This window comes from Podarcis bocagei, assembly GCF_964188305.1.
Source record: "Podarcis bocagei genome assembly, chromosome: 10".
NCBI classification, from domain to species: Eukaryota; Metazoa; Chordata; class Lepidosauria; order Squamata; family Lacertidae; genus Podarcis; species Podarcis bocagei.
The window spans coordinates 5,656,949-5,682,484 of NC_138135.1; the positions used below are offsets into that span (position 1 = coordinate 5,656,949).

Below are 25,536 nucleotides of genomic sequence, written 5' to 3' on the forward strand. Positions count from 1 at the left end.
ATGGAGAGATGGGGTGCGCAGGGCGAGGGGTGAGCCCCGCCAAGGCGGCCTCTGGGTGCCGGGGAGACTCCGGGAAAGAGGTAGGGGGTCGAGGAAGTCGGGGGGGGAGCATCCCTGGGGCGGGGAAGGGCAGCAATGGAGAGAGTGAGTGAGAGAGATACAGAGATACTGAGAGACCAGTCCTTGGGGAGAGGTCTCCATCGTGGCACCCGCGGGAATCTCCAGAGGGGCCTCCTTGGCTTCTCCCTCCCACCCAAGAATCGGCCACCCCTTCAAGGCTACCAGAGAGGGATCCCTGGAAAGTGGGGGAGGGGTCCAGTCCACCTACCCCTTCCTTCCTGCAAGCTCCATCCTCTTCACGCCCACATAAGCCCCTGCCCCGCCCAGACACGGTGGTTCAAATCCTGAGGAGAAGAGAGGAGGGGAAAGCAGTGGCGTAGCGTGGGGGCTGCAGGGGGGGCCGGCCGCACCGGGCACAACATCTGGGGGTTAGGGTTAGGGGGCGCAAATCCACGGGTTAGGGGGCGCAAATTACTTGCCTTGCCCCGGGTGCTGACAACCCACGCTACACCACTGGGGGAAAGGCCTTCTGAGAAGCGGCGCTTTGTTTCTGCAATCCCACCCAGGAAGCAGCTAGAATCCTCTTCCTCTCTCTCAGCCTGCCATCTTTGTCTTTTCCACTGCCTGGTTCATTGAGGGTGAGGATAATGTACACCTGTCATCAGAAACAGGGGTGCAGAGTCCATGGAATGGCTCTCAGGATTGGTATAGAAGTTGCACCTCAAAAGCATTTCTGTTCCTGTTATTCTTTGTAGGCAGTGTCAGAGTGATTGACAAGCTGAGATACAATCCTTCAGCATCTGATGATAGCCATTGCATGAATCTTCCCAGTCAAAGGACGCATTTTCATGCTATACATTGCCTGTGGCTGGAGGCTCTACATGCAAGGTGTGCCTATACAGGCCAGTATTAGCACAGGTGAGGTGTGTGACCTTCAGAATTTCATAGACTGTATGTGAATGAGAAGTTGTGGGTGGGATTACAGTTTATAGCATCCCTGTGATTTTCTCCCCTCACAATATTTCATGAGCTGATATTGCAGAACGAATTCCAAAATAACTACAAAAATAACTACAAAAGAATCACAATATAATAAGAATGATTGTAGTATTTCCACGCTGCCTATCTGGCTGGGTTTCCCCAGACACTCTGGGCAAATTACAGTACATATAAAAGACAGTAAAACATCAGACATTCAAAATCTCCCAATACAGGGCTGCCTTCAGCTGTCTTCTAAATGTCAGATAGTTGCCCATTTCCTTGCCCTCTGCCTGCTTCCCTGTAACTTCGCTTCTCATGGGGGGGGGGGGACGGACCAGCAGAAGACCCTCAAAGGAAGACCTCAGTGTCCAGACTGAGCGATGGGGGTGGAGACGTTCCTTCATGTCTACATACCCGAGGCTGTTTAGGGCTTTAGGTCAATGATCATGCTGCTCCACAATGATTTCCAGAGCAAGTCCGACATACAATTAGCAGAGTAGGAAAAAACGCTCAGAGACAGCAAAAAATTCCTTCAGCAAATAAATTTGTGACTGAAGGCATAACAGGATTCTATGCCTGAAAAATGCAACCACAACAATTTAAAGGTCAGCACCAACAATGTGAAATGTTCTCAGAAATGTACTGGGAGTCAGTGAAGATCCTTTCAGACTGGTGTTATGCTGTCTCAGCTGCTGCTCCCATTCTGTTGTCTAGCTAATGCATTCTGGATTAGTTGCAGTTTCCAGCTCACCTCCAAAGGTAGCCTCATGCATCACATGGCAATAATCCAAGTGGCAGATCACCAGAGCATGCACCACTCTGGTGAAATAGTCGGCAGGCTGGTAGGGTCTCATCCTGCGTACCAGATGGAGCTGGCTGACAGCTGCCCTGGACACAGAATTAACCTGCACCTCCATGGACAAAATGTGAGTCCAAAATGACGCCCTGGCTGTGCACCTGGTCCTTCAGGGCCACAGTTACCCCATTCAGGACCAGAGAGTCCCCCACACCTGCCTGCCCCCTGTCCCCCTGGAACAGTATTTCTGTCTTGTCAAGATTCAACCTCAATCTGTTAGCCGCCATCCATCCTCCAAGTGCCTCCAGACACTCACACAGGACCTTCACTGGTTCAAATTTAAAAGAGAGGAAGAGCTGGGTATCATCCACATACTGGGGAACACCCAGCGCAAACCCCCTGATGATCTCTCCCAGCGACTTCATATAGCCATTAAAAAGCATGGGGGAGAGGACGGAGCCCTGAGGCACCCCACAAGTGAGCACCCAGGGGTCAGAACACTCATCCCCCAACACCACTTTTTGGACATTGCGCAGGAGGAAGGAGGGGAACCACTGCATAGCAGGGCCCCCAGCTCCCCTAGAGGGTCCAGAAGGATACCATGGTCAAAGGTCTCCAAAGCCGCTGAGAGATCCAGCAGAACCAGGAAAGAGCTTTCCCCTCGGACTCTAGCGCATCGGAGATCATCAGAACCAGGAAACAGCGCAACCAGGGCAATTTCAGTCCCATGATGAGGCCTGAATCCCAATTGGAAGGATAATGGTGGCAGAAGCTGGTCCTGCAGCCCACAAAAGCTCCAGGCACCAGATGTTCATTAGCTTTGAAGGGGCCATTGGATAATTGGTGGTCTTTTCTTCAAAAGACAAATATTTTGAATACCTGTACAGTGACATATGATGTAAATAGCGCTTCTGTTTTCCTTGTTCCACATTGGAGAGACTTTGATACATAGGTCTGAGCTCATTTCTCGGTCTGAAACTGCTGTGTTAGCAGCACTGTGAGCCTGGACAGTGTGTTTGGGGGTTCAGGGCTGCCTAGACAACAAGACCCCCTTCTCAGCCTGGCTTATATGGTCCCAAGGAAAGCAGAGCAGTACTTTTGGCACCAGCTTGGCTGCAGGAGTTGCTGGAAGGAGGTGTGCAGGGCACCATCCAACCCTCTTAGAGAGTCCACTCTGGATTTGTGTAGGTTTTCCTCCACAGCTTTTACTTCTCCTGATGATAACTCAAGAGGCAGTGAAGGTTTATTTTTTTTTTTAAAAAAAAGATATTTATTGAAATTTTAAACAGTAAAACAAACCTTCCAATCAAACCTAAAAAGAAACAACATCATCTCACTCAAACAAAACAAAAAAAAGTAAAAAACATCAAAAGATAGAAAATAAAGAAAAAAAAGAAACATAAAAAAGACATAAAAATCCAATTTTTTACTTGTTGTTTTCATAACCCTTCTTCCTGACTTCCTCACATCTCCCTTTTTTGTGTTCCTTTTTACACAACCATGTTCAGCAAATATCTTACCGTCTTTCAAATCTTGATCTATATTATAGATTTTAACTCATTGTGTCACCAATTCTTCCCTTTATATCCTTTTGTTTACATTTGACACAATGTAATCTAGTTTTTTCACCCTTGTCTTTTGAAACATTTGTTACATACTCCTTTTACCTATGTCACTGATGCCACATTGTCTTTATACCTTGCATCATTTTAGCATTCCAACATTTTAACATTCCAACATTTTACAATGTTTTTGCAAGTAGTCTTTAAACTTCTTCCAGTCCTCTTCCACTAACTCTTCTCCCAGGTCTCGGATTCTGCCAGTCATTTCTGCCAATTCCATGTAGTCTATCACCTGCATCTGCCATTCTTCCAGAGTGGGTAAATCTTGTGTCTTCCAGTACTTTGCGATGAGTATTCTTGCTGCTATTGTCGCATACATAAAGAAAGTTCTGTCCTTCTTTGGCACCATTTGGCCGACAATGCCCAAAAGGAAGGCCTCTGGTTTCTTAAGGAAGGTATATTTAAATACCTTTTTTAGTTCATTATAGATCATTTCCCAGAAGGCCTTAACCTTTGGGCACGTCCACCAAAGGTGAAAGAATGTTCCCTCAGTTTCCTTACATTTCCAACATTTATTATCAGGCAAATGATATACTTTTGCAAGCTTGACTGGGGCCATGTACCACCTATATATCATTTTCATAATATTTTCTTTTAAGGCATTACATGCCGTAAACTTCACACCGGTGGTCCATAACCGTTCCCAGTCAGCAAACATGATATTATGACCAATGTCTTGCGCCCATTTAATCATAGCTGATTTGACCGTTTCATCCTGAGTGTTCCATTTTAACAGCAAGTTATACATTCTCGAAAGTACCTTAGTTTTAGGTTCTAACAGTTCTGTTTCTAGTTTCGATTTTTCCACCTGAAGCCTACTTTCTTGTCCATATTAAAAACTTCTCTAATTTGATAGTAATGTAGCCAGTCTCACACTTTATCTTTTAATTTCTCAAAACTCTGCAATCTCAATATGTCTCCATCTTGTTCTACTATCTCCCAATATTTCGGCCATTTGGCCTCCATAGTGAGTTTTTTCAGAGCCTTAGCTTCCATAGGTGACAGCCACCTTGGGGTCTTGTTTTCTAGTAGATCTTTATATTTTATCCAGACATTAAACACTGCTTTCCTGACAATATGGTTCTTGAATGTTTTATGAGCTTTAACCTTGTCGTACCACAAATATGCATGCCACCCAAACGCATTATTAAACCCTTCCAAATCCAAAATGTCAGTGTTCTCAAGAAGTAGCCAATCTTTCAGCCAGCAAAATGCTGCTGATTCATAGTACAACTTCATGTCTGGCAGAGCAAACCCCCCTCTTTCTTTAGCATCAGTCAGTATTTTAAATTTTATTCTGGGCTTTTTGCCCTGCCAGACAAATTTAGAAATGTCCCTCTGCCCCCCCCCCCTGAAACAGTTCATCCTGTCAACAATCTGCAGAGTTTGAAACAAAAATAACATTTTTGGCAATACATTCATCTTTATAGCAGCAATTCGACCCAACAAGGAAAGCTTCAATTTTGACCAAATTTCTAAATCTTTTTTAACCCCTGACCAACATTTCTCGTAATTATCTTTAAATAGATTCAAATTTTTGGCCGTCATATTTATCCCTAGGTATTGCACTTTCTTCACCACATTTAAATCTGTCTCCTTCTGAAACCTTTCTTTTTCTATTGTTGTCAAATTTTTCTCCAAAACCTTAGTTTTCTGCTTATTTAATTTAAATCCTGCCACCTGACCAAATTCTTGAATCAGTTCTAAAACTCTTTTCATACTAGATTCCGGCTCCTGTAATGTCAAAACCAAGTCATCTGCGAAAGCCTTTAGTTTATATTGTTTACCTCCGACCTGAATTCCTTTAATCAACCGGTCCCTCCTAATCATGTTCAAGAGCACCTCCAGGACCGAAATGAATAGCAATGGAGAGATAGGGCAACCCTGTCGTGTACCTTTTTCAATTTTAAACTCTTCTGACACCACATTATTAACTATCAATTTTGCCTTTTGTTCTGAATGGATTGCATCTATACCATTTTCAAACCCCCGTCCCACTCCCATTCCCTTAAGATTTTTCTTCATAAAATTCCAAGAGATGTTGTCAAAGGCCTTCTCCACATCAATAAAAATCAAAACTGCTCTTGTATTGATGTTCGTTTGTAATAGCTCCAGAATATCAATAATGTTCCTTGTATTATCAGACAGATGTCTGCCTGGGAGAAAGCCTGCCTGATCTTTGTGTATCACTTCATTTAACACTCTTTTTAATCTGCTAGCTAAAATATCTGCAAAAAAATTGTAATCCACATTTAAAAGGGAAATGGGACGGTAGTTCTTAAGTTGTGTCTTTTCAGCTTCCGATTTTGGTATAAGGGTGATGAAAGCTTCTTTCCACGACTCCGGTGCCTTCTTCCCATCCATAATCTCATTACACACCTCCTTTAATGGTTGAATTAGATAGTCTTTCAAAGTCTTATAATATTTGGAGGTTAACCCGTCCGGCCCTGGAGATTTGCCCAATTGCATGTTCTGAATGGCACCTTCAATCTCCTGTTCCGTTATCTTAAGATTCAATATTGTCTTATTTTCTTTAGATAGTTCTTGTAATCCATTTGTTCTTAAAAATTGGTCTATATTAGTCTCTTTCTGCGGCCCCTGAGTATAAAGTTGTTTAAAATATCTCTGGAAGCATTTTCTAATCTCCACAGGATTCTGAATGTTTCTCCCTTCAACCTCAAGATTAGTAACCGTATTCAGCTTCTGTCTTTTTTTTCAACTGCCATGCCAGCAGTTTCCCACACTTATTAGCCGATTCAAAAGTCTTTTGTCTCATTTGTTTAATTTTCCATTTGACTTCCTGATTTATCAATTTCATATATTGTGCTTGATATAATTTAATTTCTCTCAAAATCTCCTGTGACTTTGGTTTCGATCTTAATTTTTTCTCTCCTTTTATTTTTTCCAAAATTCTTTCTTTTTCCTCATTTTGGGTTCTCTTTTATTGCATTCTGCTGTATCAGAAACCCCCTCATGACCGCTTTGCTTGCATCCCAGATTATTCTTTTTTCCACTGTAGTTTTCAAATTTAGTTCGAAATAGTCCCGTAAGTTTTTTTGGGCCTTCTTAACAATCTCTTGGTCTCTTAATAAGGTGTCATTCATCTTCCATCTGAAGGAACCAGTTGAGGTTAATCTCATTTCCATCTTTACTGCATTATGGTCGGAGCAGGTTTTTGGGCAGATTTCCACTTTTCTAATCTTAGGTGCCAGTCCTCTAGTTATCCATATTTGGTCGATTCTTGTCCATGTCATTTTGGCTTCAGAGAAGAATGTCCCTTCTCTTCCTAGGGGGTTCTTTATTCTCCAGATGTCAATCAAGTCCATATTGTCAGTTAGTTCAAAAAAGGTTTTTGGTAGCCTGCCCTCTTTTGTTATGCTTTGACTTTGCACTTTATCCATATTCGTGGATACCACCCCATTCATGTCACCCATCATAATGATGTTGTTGTAGTCCATATAGTCCAGCAATGTCTCATGCAACTTCTTGTAAAATTCCAACTTCCCCTCATTTGGTGCATAAATTCCCAAAATCAAAATTTTTTCTCCTTGTATTTGAATTTCAATTGCCAGGATTCTTCCTTGTTCATCTTTGAAGAGAAATTTTGGTGATAGGCTTTCTTTTGCATAAATAACAACTCCTCTCTTCTTGACTCTATCTGATGAGATAAATTCTTGATCCAGTCTCTTATTAATTAAAACTTTCCTATGAAGCCTAATCACGTGCGTTTCTTGTAGACAAATTAAGTCTAATTGCTCCTTTTTTAATAAGTGAAATATCTTCTTCCTTTTCTCTGGGGAGTTAAAGCCATGAATATTCCAGCTTAATAGTTGCAGAGACATGTTGGAGTAGTTCTATTCTCCCTTTGGCGGTGGTATCACTTTCTCAGGCTCAACAGAACCCAAAGGTGTAGGTATAGAACCTAATGGTCCAAGTTCTAAGGCTCTTGCTTCACCTTCAATCCCTTTCTGAAGGTCTTCTCCGTAGTTACTCAAAAAATTTTCCTTGTCTTCAGCTGTTTTGATTTTAACTTTCTTCCCCCTAAACGTAAAGGATAGTCCCTGTGGGAACTCCCATCTAAAAATGATTCCATTACTTCTCAGTAGTTTCACCAAGTCTCCGTAGTTAGATCTAAGTTCCAATAAGTATTTCGGGATGTCCTTGTAGATTTCCACTTTAAGATCCTGAATTTCAAGGGTCTTTTGAAAATGTGCACTCAATATCTTATCTCTTTCTGCCTTATTCCTGAGGGAGATCAGGCAGTCTCTGGACTTAGCCTTCGTCCCTCCCTTTCCAAGTCTGAATGCACTTACAATTTTAAAATCTTTATCTTCTTCCAAAGGCCAAAATTTTGCAAATTCTTTTGTCAAAAATTCGATTAAATCTCCCTTTTCAAGTTCTGGAACTGACCTCAATCTCAAGTTATTTTCCTTACTTTTTAGCTCTACCATAGACAGATATGCCTGGTGTTCACCAATCTGTTTATGCATGGGTTTTATTTCCTCTTGCACGGCCTCTACTTTCTGTTTAGCCTCCTCAGCTATTTTACGATTCTCTATGGTAGATTCCAGGAGTTTCCCGATAGCTTGAGCATTTAAACTCACTTGTTGAGTCAGGTTGTTAACACTAGCCGTGTTTTGATCAATCTTAGATGATTGTTCAGTCACTTGCTTACTCAGGCCATCCAATTTTGCAAAGATTTTATCTAACACTGAAGTAAAGTCCCCTCCTGTGGCCATTCCTTCCAGCCTGGCTTGCTCTGGATCTTCCTCTTGTGCCACAGAGACAATAGGAACAGATGATCTTCGCAGCTGTGAAGTTATAGTAGTTTGTTGTGTTTTGGCTTTGCCTGATCTTGTTTTCCCACTCATCCCACTTCTGTCTATGCGTCAAGGTCAGTCTCGCGGTTTGTAATTCCCATGGGAATCCACAAGTCCAAAGATGGAAAAAACCCCCAGTGATTGCAAATTTTCAATAGTCCTCTAGAGGGAGATTAAGTATATCTTAGAGGAGAAAAGTTGCAATCTTTCCAAAAATCCCTTAAACATTAATAACAATATCAAACAGCATCAAAGTCCCGAAGATCTTCCAAATCTTTTCACCTTTGCAGAGTTAATCCTAAAGTACTTACAGTGTCTCTAAAAAGTGCAAGTTCAATGTAGCAATTCAATGTAACCGTCCAGTGTAGCAGCTCAATGCAACAATTCCCACAGCCTAGCAGTTCCAATAGTCTGGCAGCCCGATTGCCGGGATTTCTCAGTGCTTTTTGTAAATCCACAAAAGAAGAGGTAAAAAGGAAATATCCACCAATAAAAAAGTAAAATCCACAAGTAACAAGGTGCAATTCAAATTTTCTTCCACACCTCAATTTAGTTGATGCTCGGATTAGTTCCTTCTAAAGTCGCGATTTCAAAGGCATTAGAGAGTTTAACATCCTTGCTTAAAATCTTTAAACAGAGCCGGGAGACGGACTTCTTGGTTGCATCTCCCGCTTCAGTGCCAAATTTTCAGTCATTTTTGTCCCAAATTCAATAAACTTCACCTACTCACGGGAAGTTGTTTTTAAGCCGAATAGTCCCAGGAAAAGAGGTCAGCGCTCACCGACAGCAGCTTTGCGGCTTCACTCCACAGAAAGAGCGATCGACTCACAGCACCACGCCAGCCCTTTCACGCTCCGGAGCCCCTTACAAGGTCCCTTCAACATTTCGAGGGGCGCTGATGGTGCCCGCCGAGTCCCACGGCCACAGGCTATCGCTGCCTGTGGGTTTCCAACCTGGGTCTCCGCTTTGCCATAGCGGACGACCCTTTTCTGTGGAGCTTCCCCTTCACAGATGGAAGGAGACCGCCATTGCCGTTCGCACCGCCCCCAGAAGTCATCGAGGCAGTGAAGGTTTAGGACCAAAGTTTTCCTTCTCAATGGGCTCACTTCCCCAGTTGACGATCCCATCTGCCCTTCACTTTCCTCTACAGCATGGGCAGAATCTGCCTTTTTGACTGTGGGATTCACTGTTTTTCTCCTCCTCTCCATCCACCAGGGTGTGCCTTCACCTGCAGCAGAATTCCCGAACCCACCAAGGATTTGAGACCCATCAGGTATCCTCACCTGGTCTAGCCGGCCGGTTGAAGTCGTTCCTGAGATTGCGGCCCATTTTGCATGCTGACAGCTTCTGGAAGCCACAGGTGAGAGCTGAGTGCAGGGTGGGGACCAATGGTGGAAAAATTACCCCTACCAAAGGTACTACCGCTCCCCTAACACCCCAAGACATCCTATAATTATGATATTTAAGACAGATCAGGAATAAATTCATATATCAAGAAATAACACAACTTCAGGTTGTTAATGAATCAATACCACATATTCAAGGATGAAGTTCCCGCTAAGTACAGTTATCCATTTGCCTTTAATATCCAGCTTTTTCAGTGTCAGATTAGGATAGTCTTGTGTCAGGAGACGGGCACAAGATGAGGCAGCACATCATTATAATAAGGAGCGATGGGGGTGGGTGTTTCCATCTGGGATTCCCATGTGCCACCTGCTTTCCTTCTGCTTCTCCTGCTCTCTCCATGCAATGTGAGGCCTGTAGACTGAGGTCCATTTCCAAGAACAGGAGCTTCCCTGAGCACCCATTCAGCTGACGCCAAGCACCAAGCCTTGTCACTAGTTCTCTGACTGACCCAGACCACAGTCCCTGGAAAAGACGAAGACCTGAGTCTCACAAAATGGTTTATATGGACCTCCTGAGGCCAATGGGATTGTGCAGGTGATTCATAAAGATCTAGAGGTGGAAACTGGGGTGGATGGAGGATTATGATGCAGAGAATGGGAAATGTCCAAAGGAACGATGAACCAGAGAAAGAGACAGTCTTATCATAGACAAAGAGCAGCTGCCTTTCCTTTGAGGAAACAATTGATTTGAAAAGGCTGTATTCCAAGTTCATGCTGCTATATTAACGATGACTAAGGATTATGAAAGGTTGCTTATGCATTACTAACATTTGGTGACATTGCATCTTCGTTTCCTCAAAACTGGGAACATGGGTAGAAGGCAGGGGAATGTAGGAGATGTTGAAATAGGAGAAGGTGCTAATGGCGCTTGCTGTGTTCTCTTCCCCTTTCTTCTCTTCCTTGAAACCCAAACAGGATTTCCTTTCCTCCCACTTTGAAGAAGGTGATGGAGAAGACATTCAGAATTCTGAGGGATGGTACACTTTATTTCATTAGGTATAGACATTAAAATGTGTGAAATGTGGAATATGCTTCACTGAATGAGCACACATAGCTCACATCAGCGATCTCAAGAAGGGGAGAAACCATTTAAAGGAATGGAGAGTGAGAAAAGTTTCACTGATAGTGAAAAACTTAGAACACATCAGTGGACTCACATGGGCAAGAAAGGATTCCAATTCTTGGATTGTGGAAAGAGCTTCAGTCAGAATGGACATTTAAGTTTACATCAGTGGACTCACACAGGGGAGAAGCCATTTAAATGTATGGAATATGGAAAAAGCTTCAGTCAGAGAGGACAACTCAATATACATCAACAGACTCACACAGGGGAAAAACCATTTAAATGTTTGGAGTGTGGAAAGAGCTTTAGTGATAATGGAACCCTTAGAACACATCAGCGGACTCACACAGGAGAGAAACCCTTTAAATGCATGGAGTGTGGAAAGAGCTTCAGTTTTAATGCAAACCTTAGAAAACATCAGCGGACTCACACAGGAGAGAAACCATTTAAATGCATGGAGTGTGGAAAGAGCTTCAGTCAGAATGGACACCTCAATATACATCAACGGACTCACACAGGGGAGAAACCATTTGAATGCATGGAATGCAGAAAGAGCTTCAGTCAGAATGGAGACCTTAAATTACACCAGCGGATTCACACAGGGGAGAAACCATTTAAATGCATGGAGTGTGGAAAGAGCTTCAGTCAGAGTGGACACCTCAATATACATCAACGGACTCACACAGGGGAGAAACCATTTGAATGCATGGAATGCAGAAAGAGCTTCAGTCAGAATGGAGAACTTAAATTACACCAGCGGATTCACACAGGGGAGAAACCATATAAATGTATGGAGTGTGGAAAGAGCTTCAGTACGAGTTGCCAACTCAATAGGCATCAACAGACTCACACAGGAGGAAAACCACTTGAATGTATGGAGTGTGGAAAGAGCTTTAGTGATAATGGAACCCTTAGAACACATCAGCGGACTCACACAGGAGAGAAACCATTTGAATGCATGGAATGCGGGAAGAGCTTCAGTCAGAATGGATACCTTAGAACACATCAACGGACTCATACAGGGGAGAAACCATATAAATGTATGGAGTGTGGAAAGAGCTTCAGTTTAAATGGAAACCTTAGAATACATCAACGGACTCATACAGGGGAGAAACCATATAAATGTATGGAGTGTGGAAACAGCTTTAGTGATAATGGAAGCCTTAGAACACATCAGCGGACTCACACAGGAGAGAAACCATATAAATGCATGGAGTGTGGAAAGAGCTTCAGTCAGAGTGGACACCTCAATATACATCAACGGACTCACACAGGGGAGAAACCATTTGAATGCATGGAATGCAGAAAGAGCTTCAGTCAGAATGGAGACCTTAAATTACACCAGCGGATTCACACAGGAGAGAAACCATTTAAATGCATGGAGTGTGGAAAGAGCTTCAGTCAGAGTGGAAACCTCAATATACATCAACGGACTCACACAGGGGAGAAACCATATAAATGTATGGAGTGTGGAAGGAGCTTTAGTGATAATGGATACCTTAGAACACATCAACGGACTCATACAGGGGAGAAACCATATAAATGTATGGAGTGTGGAAAGAGCTTCAGTAAGAGTGGACACCTCAATATGCATCAACAGACTCACACAGGGGAGAAACCATATAAATGCATGGAGTGCGGAAAGAGCTTCAGGCAGAATGGACACCTTAGAAAACATCAGCAGACACACGGGAGAAACTGTTTAAATGTATGGACTGTGGAAGGAGCTGCACTCAGAGCGGAACCCTTGATTTCTGTCAATGAACTCACACAAAAGAAAAACCTTATAAATATCAGGCAAGTAGATACAGGTTCAGTCCTAGTGGAAGTTCTAAATCAACAGACTCATGCACAGGAAGAACCTTAGGAGTTGAAACCCTACAAACCATCAACAAACTCTAAGAGGAGAAGCAGTGTAAATGAAAAGATTGCAAAAAGTGCTTTATTTACAATGGAGTCTTTAAGGAACATCCAGGGACTTTCACATGGGAGAACCCATTTAGATGTATGGAGAACGGGACATTTCCTTTCAGTGTCCACTCTTTCTTCACAGCACTGAAATTTTGAAGGCAATGTCAAACAATGTGAGTATAATCTAACAGGTAAAGTACCTTTTGAGAGATAGGATGAATCTGGTTTGCTGGTGGTGAGTGAGGATTAGGGCTGGGCGATATATTGATATCTTGTCCAATACCAGTTTCTTTCTTTTTTAAAAAAATTTTAAAAACCTTTATTTTATTCCAAGATCCAAAAAACACATGTACATCATCAGTAAAAATAAAACAAAACAAGAAAAGAAAAATAAGAAAGTTATACAGACCAAAATCAAATTCCAAACTGGTTAAGTACAGAATTATTATACAAATCTTTTACGTTATTTGACTTCCCACCACCGCGACGTAAGCTGTATCTCAACAATATATACGGCAGGGTCTTTTGCTAATCGTCCTTTCTACCTCGCGGTTTTTATATTATACCTACTGTGATTTTAGTATTCCCTAATATCGCCTCCATGTATGAAAAAATTTTATTCCAATCATTAATAAATTTGGTGTTTTTCTGTTGCCTGATCTTCTGTGTCATCATTGCTAAGTCGATATATTCCGTTAACTTGGTTTGCCAATCCCTGATTGTTGGGATGTTGGGTATTTTCCAATTCTGAGCCAACAGTATCCTAGCGGCTACTGTTGCATACTGAAATAGAGTTTGATCGTCTTTCTTGATCTCATTCCCCACCATTCCCAAAAGAAATGCCTCAGGCTTTTTTGGGAAGGTGTATTTTAAAATCTTTTTTAGTTCATCGTAAACGGAGCCCCAGAACTTCCTTACTTCTTCGCAGGTCCACCACATATGTATAAAATCTCCCTCCTTCTTTTTGCATTTCCAACAGGTCTTATCCCCGGTTTTATACATTTTGGCTAATTTTGTTGGGGTGATGTACCGTTGGTACATCATCTTTTCCATATTTTCTCGGAGTCCGACACACGCTGAAAATTTCATATCCTTATTCCATAGTTTTTTCCATCTTTCGTAATCTAAGGGGTATCCTAAGTCTATGGCCCACTTGATCATAACCTCTTTGACCTCCTCATCCATGGTGTCCCAGTCTAGTAGTTGGTTGTACATTTTGGTTAGGAGTTTAGATTTCCCTTCTATTATTTCTAACTGGAACCTAGACTTGTTCTTACTCATTCCAACTTTTTTATGTTCCTTCCACAGGGAATTAATTTGGTGGAACTGTATCCACCCAGATAATTTATCTTTCAGCTCTTCATAGGGTCTAATTTCCCATCCTTTATCAGATTTTCTCAGCAGATCGGCATATGTCCACCTTTTACCTTCCATGTTTGATTTCTTAATTGCTAAAATATCGATGGGTGACAGCCACCATGGGGTGTCTTTTTCTACCAGTCTCTTGCATCTATTCCATACCTCCAGCAACGCCCCTCTTATGATGTGGTTGGAGAATCCTTTGTGTACTCTCTCCTTATCGTGCCATAGGTATGCATGCCACCCAAACCTAGCATCAAAACCCTCCAAGTCCAGTAGATCGGTGTTATCCAAAACTATCCACTCCTTAACCCAGCAGAGGCACGAGGCCTCGTAGTATAGTTGCAGATTCGGAGCCGCGAACCCACCTCTATCCCTTCTGTCAGTGAGCAGCTTGTATTTAATTCTGGCCCTTTTGCCCTGCCAGATAAATCTGGATAGGGTCCTCTGCCAGTCCTTAAACATTGTTGTACCCCTGATTACTGGGATATTTTGGAATAAGAATATCATTTTAGGGAGGATGCTCATTTTAATGGCGGCCATTCTCCCCTCCCATGAGAGGTGTAATCTGATCCAGCTGTCTAGGTCTTTTCTGCACTCTCTCCATATTCTGTTATAATTATCCTCCACCAAGTTTATATTTTTTGTGGATACCCAAATACCCAAATATTTGACCTTTTTCGATATCTTTATCCCAGATTCGGACTCGATTTTATTTTTTGATTGTTCATCTACATTCTTTATCAGCATCTTTGTTTTAATTTTGTTTAGTTTAAAGCCGGATAACCTTCCAAATTCCTCCATTAAATCCATAACTGTGTTTATCCCTTTTAAGGGATCTTCTATTGATATTACTAAGTCGTCGGCGTAAGCCTTTACTTTATATTCTTTTTTACCTATCTTAATCCCTCTTATTTCCGATGTTTCTCTAATCTTATTCATTATTACTTCCAGGACCATGATAAATAGCAGGGGTGATAATGGACACCCCTGCCTAGTACCTTTTGTAATCGTGAATGAGTTTGTCAGGTTGCTGTTAATAATTAATTTCGCTCTTTGGTTTGAGTAAATCGCCTTGATGCCTTCTAAGAATGGCCCTCTTATTCCTACCCTCTCCATACATTTTATGAGGAAGTGCCAGGATACATTATCGAAGGCCTTTTCGGCATCTATAAAGATTAAGGCAGCAGGAATATCAATTTTGAGATCCAGATATTCAATTATATTGACTATATGTCTTACATTATCCTTTATCTGCCTACCAGGCAGGAATCCGGCTTGATCTTTGTGGATCGCTCTATTCAAGTATTTCTTTAATCTATTCGCCATTATTCCTGCAAAGATCTTATAGTCATTATTGAGGAGCGATATTGGTCTGTAGTTTTTTATATTAAGTATGTCTGAATCTGCTTTAGGTATTACTGTGATATACGCCTCTCTCCACGAATCAGGCATTTCCCCTCCTTGCAGGATATTGTTAATTACATTACAAAGTACCGGGGCCAGATGTTCCTCCAGAGTTTTATAGTATTTTTGGGAAAGGCCGTCTGGGCCTGGGGCCTTCCCAGGTTTCATTTTCTTGATTGCATCCCTGACCTCTTCCACAGTTATTGATTCATTTAGGAATGCTTTTTCTTCATCTGACAATTGTTCCCCTCCATTCTTTTCCAGGTACCTTTCTATCTCATTTATATCTTCGTCCTCCTTCTTTTTGTACAAACTTTCATAGTATTGTAGGAACTTTCCCTTTATCTCACTGGGGTCCTCTATTATTTGATCTTCCATTTTAATTTTATTAATCACCCTTTGTTTTTTCCTTTTTCTCAGTTGCCACGCTAGCAACTTACCCGTTTTATTTGCCGACTCAAAATACTTTTGTTTCATCGCTTTTATTCCCCACTCTATTTCTTGGTTCAGCAATGATGAGTATTGGGTTTGTAATAATTTGCGTGTTTGTTCGGTCCTCTCATCCCCCGGGTTTATTGTTAATTTTCCCTCTACTTCTTTTAATTGCTTAACTATTTCTTCCTTCTTTGCCTCCCTCAGATTCTTTCTATATTTGTTCTGTTGAATCAGGAAGCCTCTGAGGACCGCCTTGCTAGCATCCCAGACCGTATTAATTTTGGTTTCTTTATGCAGGTTATGGTCAAAATACTCTTTCAGAATGTTCTTTGCCCTACCAATGACCTCATCCTGTTCCAATACGTAGTCGTTCATTCTCCATCTATATGGTCCTAGTGGCGCACACTTTATTTCCAAGAGGATTGGGTTGTTGTCTGAGAGTGTTCTGGGCTCTATTTCGCATCTCAGCGATCTTATCGAGAGCTCTCTGGAGACCCAGATCTGGTCTATTCGACCCCAGCTTTGGTGCACTCCGGAGAAATGCGTAAACTGTTTTCCTGTTGGGTTTTTATACCTCCAGATGTCGATTAGGTCTAGATTTTCTTGAAGATCGTCAAAAGTTTTTGGGAGTTTCCCTTGCTTCCCTTTCCTTCTTTTTTCACTTCTGTCTATTCCTGGTTCGGGGACTCCATTCAGATCGCCTAGTAAGATTAATTTATGATTTTCTAATTCTAGTAGTACTTGTTCCAATTTTTTAAAGAACTCAGTTTTGTTTGTATTGGGGGCATAGACTGATACAACATTAAATCTTTCCCCTTGGTGGGTAATTTGGATCCCCAAGATCCTCCCCTCCTCATCTTTACATATTATTTTAGGTTCCAGTTTCTCTTTGGCGTAGATCACCAACCCTCTCTTTTTATTAACCTCCGAGTTAATGAACTCCATTCCCAACTTTTTATTAATCAAAATATGTTTGTGTTTTTTAGCCACATGGGTCTCTTGGCAGCAAACCACGTCACATTTTTTGTTTCTCAGAACTTTCTCTATTTTATTTCTTTTTGATTTCTCGTTTAGACCGTTAACATTCCATGTTAGAAAAGTTAAAGACATTGTTAAAATTAAATATCACGTTTATATCTGACTTTCAATTCCTTGTTTCTTCCTCCTCCTCTGTTTCCTCCTCCTCCGCTGCACCTTCCTCTTCTTCCACCTCTCCTTCTCCCTCCCCCTCCCCTCTTCGCAGCCTCGCCCTCCCCCCTCCCTCGCGTCCTCCCTCCCCAACAGCCTTTCTGTCTGTTACTCCGTCTTCCTTTTTACTAAGCTCCTTCTCGTATCTCCTCAGGAACTTTTCTACCTCTAGTGGGCTAATCAGTTTAAATCTCTTGTCCTTGAAGAAAAAAGCAATTCCCTCAGGGAATTCCCATCTAAATTGAATGTTGTTCCTTCTCAGGATGCCTATTATCTGTCTGTATCCCTCCCTCTTGCGTAACAGTCTGACCGGGATCTCTTTAAGGACAATTATTGGTCTGCCGCCTATTATTAGTTTTTTATGATAGCTCGTTTTAAGTATCAGATTCCTCATTCCTATTGAGTTAAACACCACTAGGCAGTCCCCAATAGGTTTCTTAGGCTTATTCTGGTATGTTCTCATTTTAATTCTAAAGGCGTTTTCTATCGTGTATGCAACCTCCTCTTCTTTCACCTCCAGCCAAATTGCTAACTCCTTGATTATTTTTTCTTTAATATTCTCTTTCATTTCTTCTTCTATGCCTCTAAATTTTAAGTGCATTTGCCTTTGTCGCATCTCGGTCATTGCTATATTATCCCAGATCTGCTCCTGTGATTTATTCAACTCTCGCATCTCCTCCTTCATTTTCTCTGTCTCCCTTTTCTGTTCTCTCATGTCTTTTTGAATTCTTTTGTTAGTTTCCTCAAATGTCTTTGCTTTGACCGTTAACTCTTGTACTTTGTTCACAAGCTCTCCTATTGCTCCCTCTATTCTTTTGTCTATCCTCTCCTGTATTTCCTCTAATTTATTTTCTATGTGATTTTCATTCTGTTTAAGTTCCTCCTTGATTTTTAACCACAGAAAATCCAAATCTTTAATTTCTTCTTGTCTGGATACTTTCCTTTCACTTGGCGTCCCCCCTCCCCTTTTCCCATTCTTCCCTTGCATTTTAAACCTAGTTGCTCGTTGTGTTCTTTAGAGGTTGTTCTCTCCCTTTAAGGGCTCACAATCTCCTTATTCCCACTCTGTGAGACTCAACCTTAATTTAGATGGCGTTGGGGGGAGACCGGGCTAAGGATGAGATTCTAACACATTCCCAGGTGAAAAAGATTGGTTCCAGTCCGTAAATTAAAATAATTATCCTACTTGGTAATTCCAACTATGTTGAGGCCTCTTTCCGCCTCTTTAAGCCCAACAGGAGAGTCCTTATCTTATTTTCCGGTCCCTATTCACAGTTAGGAACTAAGCATAACATCATATAACAAAGATACCAAAATAACCTGTTAATTACCAGTCTACTTGTCCGGTTATTCAGGGGATGAACAGGAAGAAGGGGAGCAGCGGGGTCTAATTGTATGGAATTTGCAAATTGGGTAAAGGAAACAGGCAGGCAGGTGTGGCTGTAACTGTAAGAGAACCAAATCTACTGATACCTTGGTGGGGGGGAGGGGAAGGGGGGAGGAATGTACAAAAAAACAGTAAACAATAATCAATTCCAACCGCAGGGAGAGGGGTGGCTTAGCAAGTCTGGTGCAGGTGATTGTCTATTTTGACGTCGTTCACGTAATCCTCTTATATAAGTTCATAGAGTCTCATGTGTCCTTAATAAAAGATCGTTGCAGGCACTCGGTAATAAGTGTCCTCAAAAGCAACCATGATGACTTCTTATCTCTATCCCCTCTATACTCCTCCTGTCCTCTTAGAATCTTTCCCCCGTGACGCTTACTGCTGTATAAGTTTGGTAAATTGCCATTAAAGAGTCACGAAGAGTCACGAAGAGTCACGAAGACTTAGACAACGTTCCCAGGTGTAAGTCCAAACATAAACATAGATCCAGACGTGGGTCCATACCAAATTCCTAATAAAAATATATCCAACTCAGGCAAACAGTCTAGAGCCTTTCTTTATATAGAATTCATTTAGTTCCTTTAGCTTGTTCAAAGATATCCCTCCTCGTTCTGTGCAAGCACAGCTCGGCCGTGAGAGTTGTTCCCCTTTCCTAGCTGCCCGCGATTTCTCAAGCCTGCGCCATTTTCGCTCTCCGTCGGGTGGGGACCATACATAAAATCCACTGCTACCCGGACTCACCCATCTGTAGTCCTTGTTTTGGATGTTATCTTAGGTCCACTCACGATGGGGATTCCGTTTTAATCCTGTGGAGGTTCGTCGCCTTTCTCGGTGGAAGCTTGAGGCATCGTAACTCGAAGACGGAGCTCTCCCTTATTGCGCTTGCGGCCCCGCCCTGTATCTCCCCTCCGCGAAGGGGGGGGATCTGCAGAAGCGAAACGCCGCTCTCACACTGCTGGGAAACCTTCCCCCAGGGGTTCCCCCCCTGGGCTTTTGCTTTTTGGGGGGCGCAGTGCCCTTGCGACACCCCCGAATCTTCGGGTTAGTCAGAAAGCCTTTAGCGTGTCTTTCTGCGCTTCCTCGCCGTCCGCGGCCGGAACCAGTTTCTAGACCACATCGTGATAACATTTGAAGAACTACTGATATGGCAATACACCGTGAATCACAGTGTGTATTTCTGGGATGTGTCTGCAAGCAGCGGCAGAAAGCTTTGCTTCATGACGTCCCTGCAGATGCTGAGTTGCTGACTTTCCTCCCAGGCAAAAGAAAGCGACACACACACATCCAGCTGTGTCCTTCCAGCCTCTTTCCTCCCTTGCTCCCTTCTGCCGGTCTGTGTGCCTGACTTAGACATCCTGTGTGCTGTATGATTTTACTGCTGGAACTGGATTTGCTCTCAGGAGCTAAGTTTTGTGCCTCACTGGGGACCCAGGGAGAACTGTATGCTTTGAAAGCTCAGTGAACTATTACTGAAGAAGTCTTGCCTGCTGCTTCTGTGTGTGTTTTTGACCTCAGTGTGGGACTTGCTCTACACGTGGCCCCTACCCTGCTGCTACGTGCCTCATGCCCTGGAGTTGGTCTACTCAAGCATGCAAGATGGCATGCACCAAACTCTGTCACCCCACCACTGCATGATTTCAAAACACTACTTATTCAACAGAACTTCATCCCTGCTCCCTGCACATTCTGAAAAAAACTTGAAATACTGAAATTGAATGGGAGATTTTCCCCCAAGCCTATTTGTAGGATGGGGAAGGTGGGGCTGCAGGTACCAGGGAAGTCTCCTGGGGGGCCCATCTTCAATCATGAACCACATAGGGGAACCCCAGAGCTCCTACTTATTCTGGGGTTTGGAGAAGATAGTACTTTTCCATATTCCCAGAAGTTATTATTCAATCCTGCTGCTAGAGAGTATTCCTACCAGAGTGTATATTACTATCATACTGATTTTACTGCTATGGCTGTGTTTCTGTCATGGACTGGCTGGATGGGGGGGGGGGTGAGGCACCAGTTGGGGAACCCCCAAGGGAAGAAGGCTCAGAGCCTGGGGGCTGGTGGTGGGATGGCAATGAGCAGAAAGAGGGAGAAAATGGAGCAGAACGGGAGGGGAGGTGTTGCAAGCTGAGGAGGAAAAAGGGTTTGGTGAGCAGGAAGAGGCTGGGGCAGAGAGCAGTTCAGGCTCAGAGGGAGGAGAGGAGGGGGCCAGGAGACCCAGAGGAGGCCGGCTGATGAAGCATCCAGGGAGACCCCCCCCCCTCCTGCTGTGACCAGCTCCCCTTTCCCCTGGTCTCCTAGAGCACACAGAAAAACCCAGTTCAGACCCCATGTTTCTGCACATGATATTAAGAGGGTGTTTCTCTGCCCCCCAACATGCATCACTTTAATCTTGTTGACAATGAACTGTATTTTCAGCCCATTCACCCGGTTTGGAGAGCTCTTTTAGGTTCTCCTTGCAATCTCTCTTTGTTTGAACAACCCTGGACAATTTGCTGCCACCAGAAAACTTTGCCCCCTCCCTGCTCACTCCTAACTCTAGATCATTTATGAACAAGTTGAAAACCCATGGGTCCCAATACTGATCTATAGGGGACTCCACTTTCTGCTTCTCCATTCATAGGAGTGTTCGTTTATTAGTACGTGTTCTTCCCTCCCCCCATCCTTCTGTGCTGCGGAGGGAACCCTGCGGAAAAATTCTGGGGTGAATTTTGCTTCCCCACACCTCCAACACTGCTCAGCATTCAGGAAAATGGAAGAGGAAAGCTGGCCACAATCCAAGAGGCTGAGGTCAACAGAAAGCGAAGCAAAGCCTACTCAAAGGGAAGCCACTTCAGCTTCCAGCCCGTCTGCTCCCACAATGGCTAAAGAAGAATTGCCCTTTGGGAATGGCGGAGCTGAATGGAAGCGGGCGAGGAAGCCCCACAATCGCTCCTGCTGGAGGAATAGGGGCACTGACCCCAATACTCAAAGGTGATGACCCGGTCCTTTAGGGGCACTGTTACGCCATCAGGAACCGGGAGTCCCCCACACCTGCCTCCCCCACACCTGCCTCCCTTGTCTGGATTCAACCTCAATCTCTTAGCTGCCATCCATCCTCCAACCACCTCCAGAAAGACACACAGGGAATTCACTGCCTTCACTGGTTCCAATTTAAAAGAGAGGAAGAGATGGGAGGAGCCTCCTCATTGTCTTTTCCTTCACAAATCCTGTCTTAAGGGCACATTTAAGATATGAATCGGGTGTGAGGCTGTGACCTGGCACAGATACTAAGTATTTATCATCACAAAAGACTGGCCAGGCTCCCCAGGCAATCCAATCAAGTGACCATTAAACAGGTAACCTGGCAGACAGGAGGTAAACAAATCACTCAGATTTCTACTGTAAACCACCCTTTCTGTGATGTAGGTATGATGTATCTGGGGGGTGGTCTTGGGTTACACCCCTTCTGTGATGTATGTATGATGTATGGAGGGATAGTCTTGAGCTCCAGGGCAGGGAATTTAAAATCTCTATATAAGGCCTTGTGTGCCATTGTTCTGGGTTCCTCCTCCCTCCTGTGTGTGGTGAGTGAGGACCCTGTTGCAACAGATCAATAAAGATCAGGCTTACTAGTTGCTTTGCTTCTCAATATTCTCTGGTTGGCCCCTGTTATTTTCTCCTACCAATAGGGAACCTACGTAAGGACTCTATATGGGCTCTTGGATACCCCAAAAGGGGAAAATGTAAAATACTTTACATTTCTCCCTGTTAAAATTCATCTTGTTTGTTTTTGCCCAGTTCTCTAATCTGTCAAGGTCGTTTTGAAGTGTGATCCTGTCCTCTGGGGTGTTAGCCACCCCTCCCAGTTTGGTGTTGTCTGCAAATTTGATCAGGATGCCCTTGAGTCCATCATCCAAGTTGTTGATAAAGATGTTGAATAAGACCGGGCCCAAAACAGAACCCTGTGGCACCCCACTAGTCACTCTTCTCCAGGATGAAGAGGAACCATTGATGAGCACCCTTTGGGTTCGGTCAGTCAGCCAGTTACAAATCCACTGAGTGGTAGCATAGTCAAGACCGCATTTTACCAGCTTCTTTACAAGAATATCATGGGGCACCTTGTCAAATGCCTTGCTGAAATCAAGGTAGGCTACATCCACTGCGTTCCCTTCATCTACCAGGCTTGTAATTCTGTCAAAAAACAAGATCAGGTTAGTCTGACATGACTTATTTTTCAGAAATCCATGCTGACTATTGGTGATCACAGCATTCCTTTCTAGGTGCTCACAGACTGTTTGCTTAATGATCTGCTCCAGAATCTTCCCTGGTATTGATGTCAGACTGACTGGGCGATAATTATTTGGGTCCTCTCTTTTCCCTTTTTTGAAAATAGGGACAACATTTGCCCTCCTCCAGTCTGCCGGGACTTCGCCTGTTCTCCAGGAATTCTCAAAGATGACTGCCAGTGGTTCTGAGATCACATCTGCCAGTTCTTTTAATAATCTTGGATGCAGTTCATCTGGCCATGGAGACTTGAATACATCTAAACTAGCCAAGTATTCTTGTACTATCTCCTTAGTTATTCTGGGCTGTGTTTCCTTTGCTGAATCATTTGCTCCAAATTCTTCAGGTCGGGCATTGTTTTCTTTATCGGAGAAGACTGAGGCAAAGAAGGCATTGAGGAGTTCAGCCCTTTCTGTGTCCCCTGTTTGCATTTCACCATCTTCTCCTCTGAGTGACCCCACTGTTTCTTTGTTCTTCCTTTTGCTACGAACATACCCATAAAAGCCTTTTTTGTTGCTTTTAACCTCTCTAGCAAGCCTGAGTTCATTCTGTGCTTTAGCTTTTCTGACTTTGTGTCTACACGTGCTGGCTATTTATTTGAATTCCTCTTTGGTGGTTTCCCCCCTTTTCCATTTTTTGTACACATCCTTTTTTAATCTTAACTCAGTTAAAAGTTCTTTAGATAGCCACCCTGGCTTCTTTAAGCACCTTCCATGTTTCCGTCTCATTGGTATTGCCTGACGTTGTGCTTTTACTATCTCCCTCTTAACAAACTCCCAGCCATCATGAACTCCCTTTCCTTTTAGTATTACTGTCCATGGGATCTCACCCAGCACTTCCCTAAGTTTTATGAAGTCGGCTTTCTTAAAGTCAAGAAATGGAGTCCTAGTATGCTTGGCTGCTCCTTTCCACTGTATAGTAAACTTCAGAAGAGCATGATCACTCGCGCCTAATGATCCTTCCACTTCTACCCCACTAACCAGGTCATCAACATTGGTTAGGACCAGATCTAAAATGGCTGTTCCTCTTGTTGCTTCTCCCACTTTCTGGACAATGAAGTTGTCTGCAAGGCCAGTGAGGAATCTGTTTGACCTTATGCTCTTGGCTGAGTTTGACATCCAACAAATATCCGGGTAATTGAAGTCCCCCATTACTACTATCTCCCTTCCTTTTGCATGCTTGGCCATCTGTTCCAATAGGGCAATAGGGGCAGTACAGGATTCCTTTTGGTGTACCGACCTCCCCGCTGCACCAAGGATTCCCTGTCCGAGCTGCTTCAGGTCGTGGCGGATGTTCTCCTGGAGACACCTAGTTTGGTTGTCCTAGGGGATTTTAACATCCACGCCGACACGACCTTACAAGGGGCCGCTCGGGACTTCGTGGAAAGCATGGCCTCCATGGGGCTGTCCCTGAATAAGTTGGGCCCAACTCATAGTCATGGACATGCCTTAGACCTGGTATTCACCTCTAGCGACGTGGGTGATCTGACACTAAGTAAAAATGAAACCAAAGAAGTGCCATGGTCAGATCACTTCCTGGTGCAACTGGACTTCTCCGCGACCCTTCCCCTCTGCAGGGAGGTGGGACCAATTCGGATGGTCCGCCCCCGCCACTTAATGGATCCAAATGGTTTCCAGAGAGTGGTAGGGGATGCTTTATCCCGTGTTGATGGCCTTTCAGCCGATTCCCTGGTGGCCCGCTGGAATGCGGAGTTAACCAGGGCTATCGACTGTCTGGCTCCGAAGCGCCCTCTCCGATTGCATGGAGCCCGGACAGCCCCGTGGTTTTCTTCGGAGCTGAGGGCGATGAAACAATCGCTGAGACGGCTAGAGCGTCGGTGGCAGAAAACTCACTCCGAATCTGACCGGACACAGGTTAGAGCTCAACGTCGAGCCTACCAAGTGGCGATAGCGACGGCAAAGAAGACTTTCTTCGCCGCCTCTATTGCATCTGCAGAAAATAGTAGCAGGAGACTCTTTCAGGTGGTCCGCAATTTAACGGAACCACCTTTACCATCGGGGCCTTGTAAAGACCCCAAGATCTCCTGCAACGATTTTGCAAAGTTTTTTGCAGATAAAATCACTCATATTCGGAAGGAGCTAGACACCACCGTGGGAGCAGGGCTGGGGCGGGAGAGTGCTAGAGCCCTGTCTGGTCAAGTTGCATGGAATCAATTTCAATCCGTTACCCCCGAGGATGTGGACAGGCTGCTTGGACGAGTGAAACCAACCACCTGTCTCCTTGATCCTTGCCCATCCTGGCTTATAAAAGCTAGCCGGGAAGGGCTGGGCGATGGGCTCTGCGGGGTGGTGAATGCTTCCCTCTGTGAGGGAACATTCCCAGATCTGCTGAAAGAGGCGGTCATTAAACCGCTTCTTAAAAAACCATCTTTAGACCCGGCCAGTATGGCCAACTATCGCCCAGTTTCAAATCTTCCATTCTTGGGCAAGGTGATTGAGCGTGTGGTTGCTGAACAACTCCAGGCACGCCTGGAGGATGCGGACCATTTGGATCCCTTCCAATCAGGGTTCAGGCCTCATCATGGGACTGAAACTGCCTTGGTCGCACTGGTTGATGATCTCCGGCGAGCTAGGGACAAAGGTGAGAGTTGTTTCCTAGTTCTGCTGGATCTCTCAGCGGCCTTTGATACAATCGACCATAACATCCTTCTGGACCGTCTAGAGGGGTTGGGAGCTGGGGGCACTGTTATACAGTGGTTTCGCTCCTTTCTCCTGGGCCGTGTTCAGAAAGTGGTGGTGGGGGATGAGTGTTCAGACCCTTGGGCCCTCACTTGTGGGGTGCCTCAGGGTTCCGTCCTCTCCCCCATGCTTTTTAACATCT

General features: G+C 43.8%; 1 protein-coding gene across 2 annotated transcripts; it reads left to right on the forward strand.

Annotated features, from left to right (window-relative positions):
• Window positions 1-815: 815 nt before the first annotated feature.
• Window positions 816-19,699, forward strand: LOC308595619 (uncharacterized protein). 2 transcript variants are annotated; one of them, XR_014012091.1, is made up of 4 exons: window positions 816-978; window positions 9,495-9,639; window positions 10,601-12,832; window positions 19,546-19,699. XR_014012091.1 is itself a non-coding variant. In XM_081210075.1 (3 exons), the coding sequence occupies exon 3, from the start codon at window positions 10,726-10,728 to the stop codon at window positions 12,613-12,615; it is 1,890 nt and encodes a 629-aa protein (XP_081066201.1). In that variant the 5' UTR covers window positions 816-978; window positions 9,495-9,639; window positions 10,601-10,725; the 3' UTR covers window positions 12,616-12,937. The 2 variants fall into 2 exon arrangements, 1 of the variants encoding a protein (XP_081066201.1); XM_081210075.1 differs by lacking the exon at window positions 19,546-19,699 and having other exon boundaries at window positions 10,601-12,937.
• Window positions 19,700-25,536: the final 5,837 nt, after the last annotated feature.

Coding starts and splice junctions, on each gene's coding strand:
- LOC308595619 (XM_081210075.1), top strand. CDS start 10,726: ATGAGCACACATAGCTCACATCAGCGATCTCAAGAAGGGGAGAAACCA.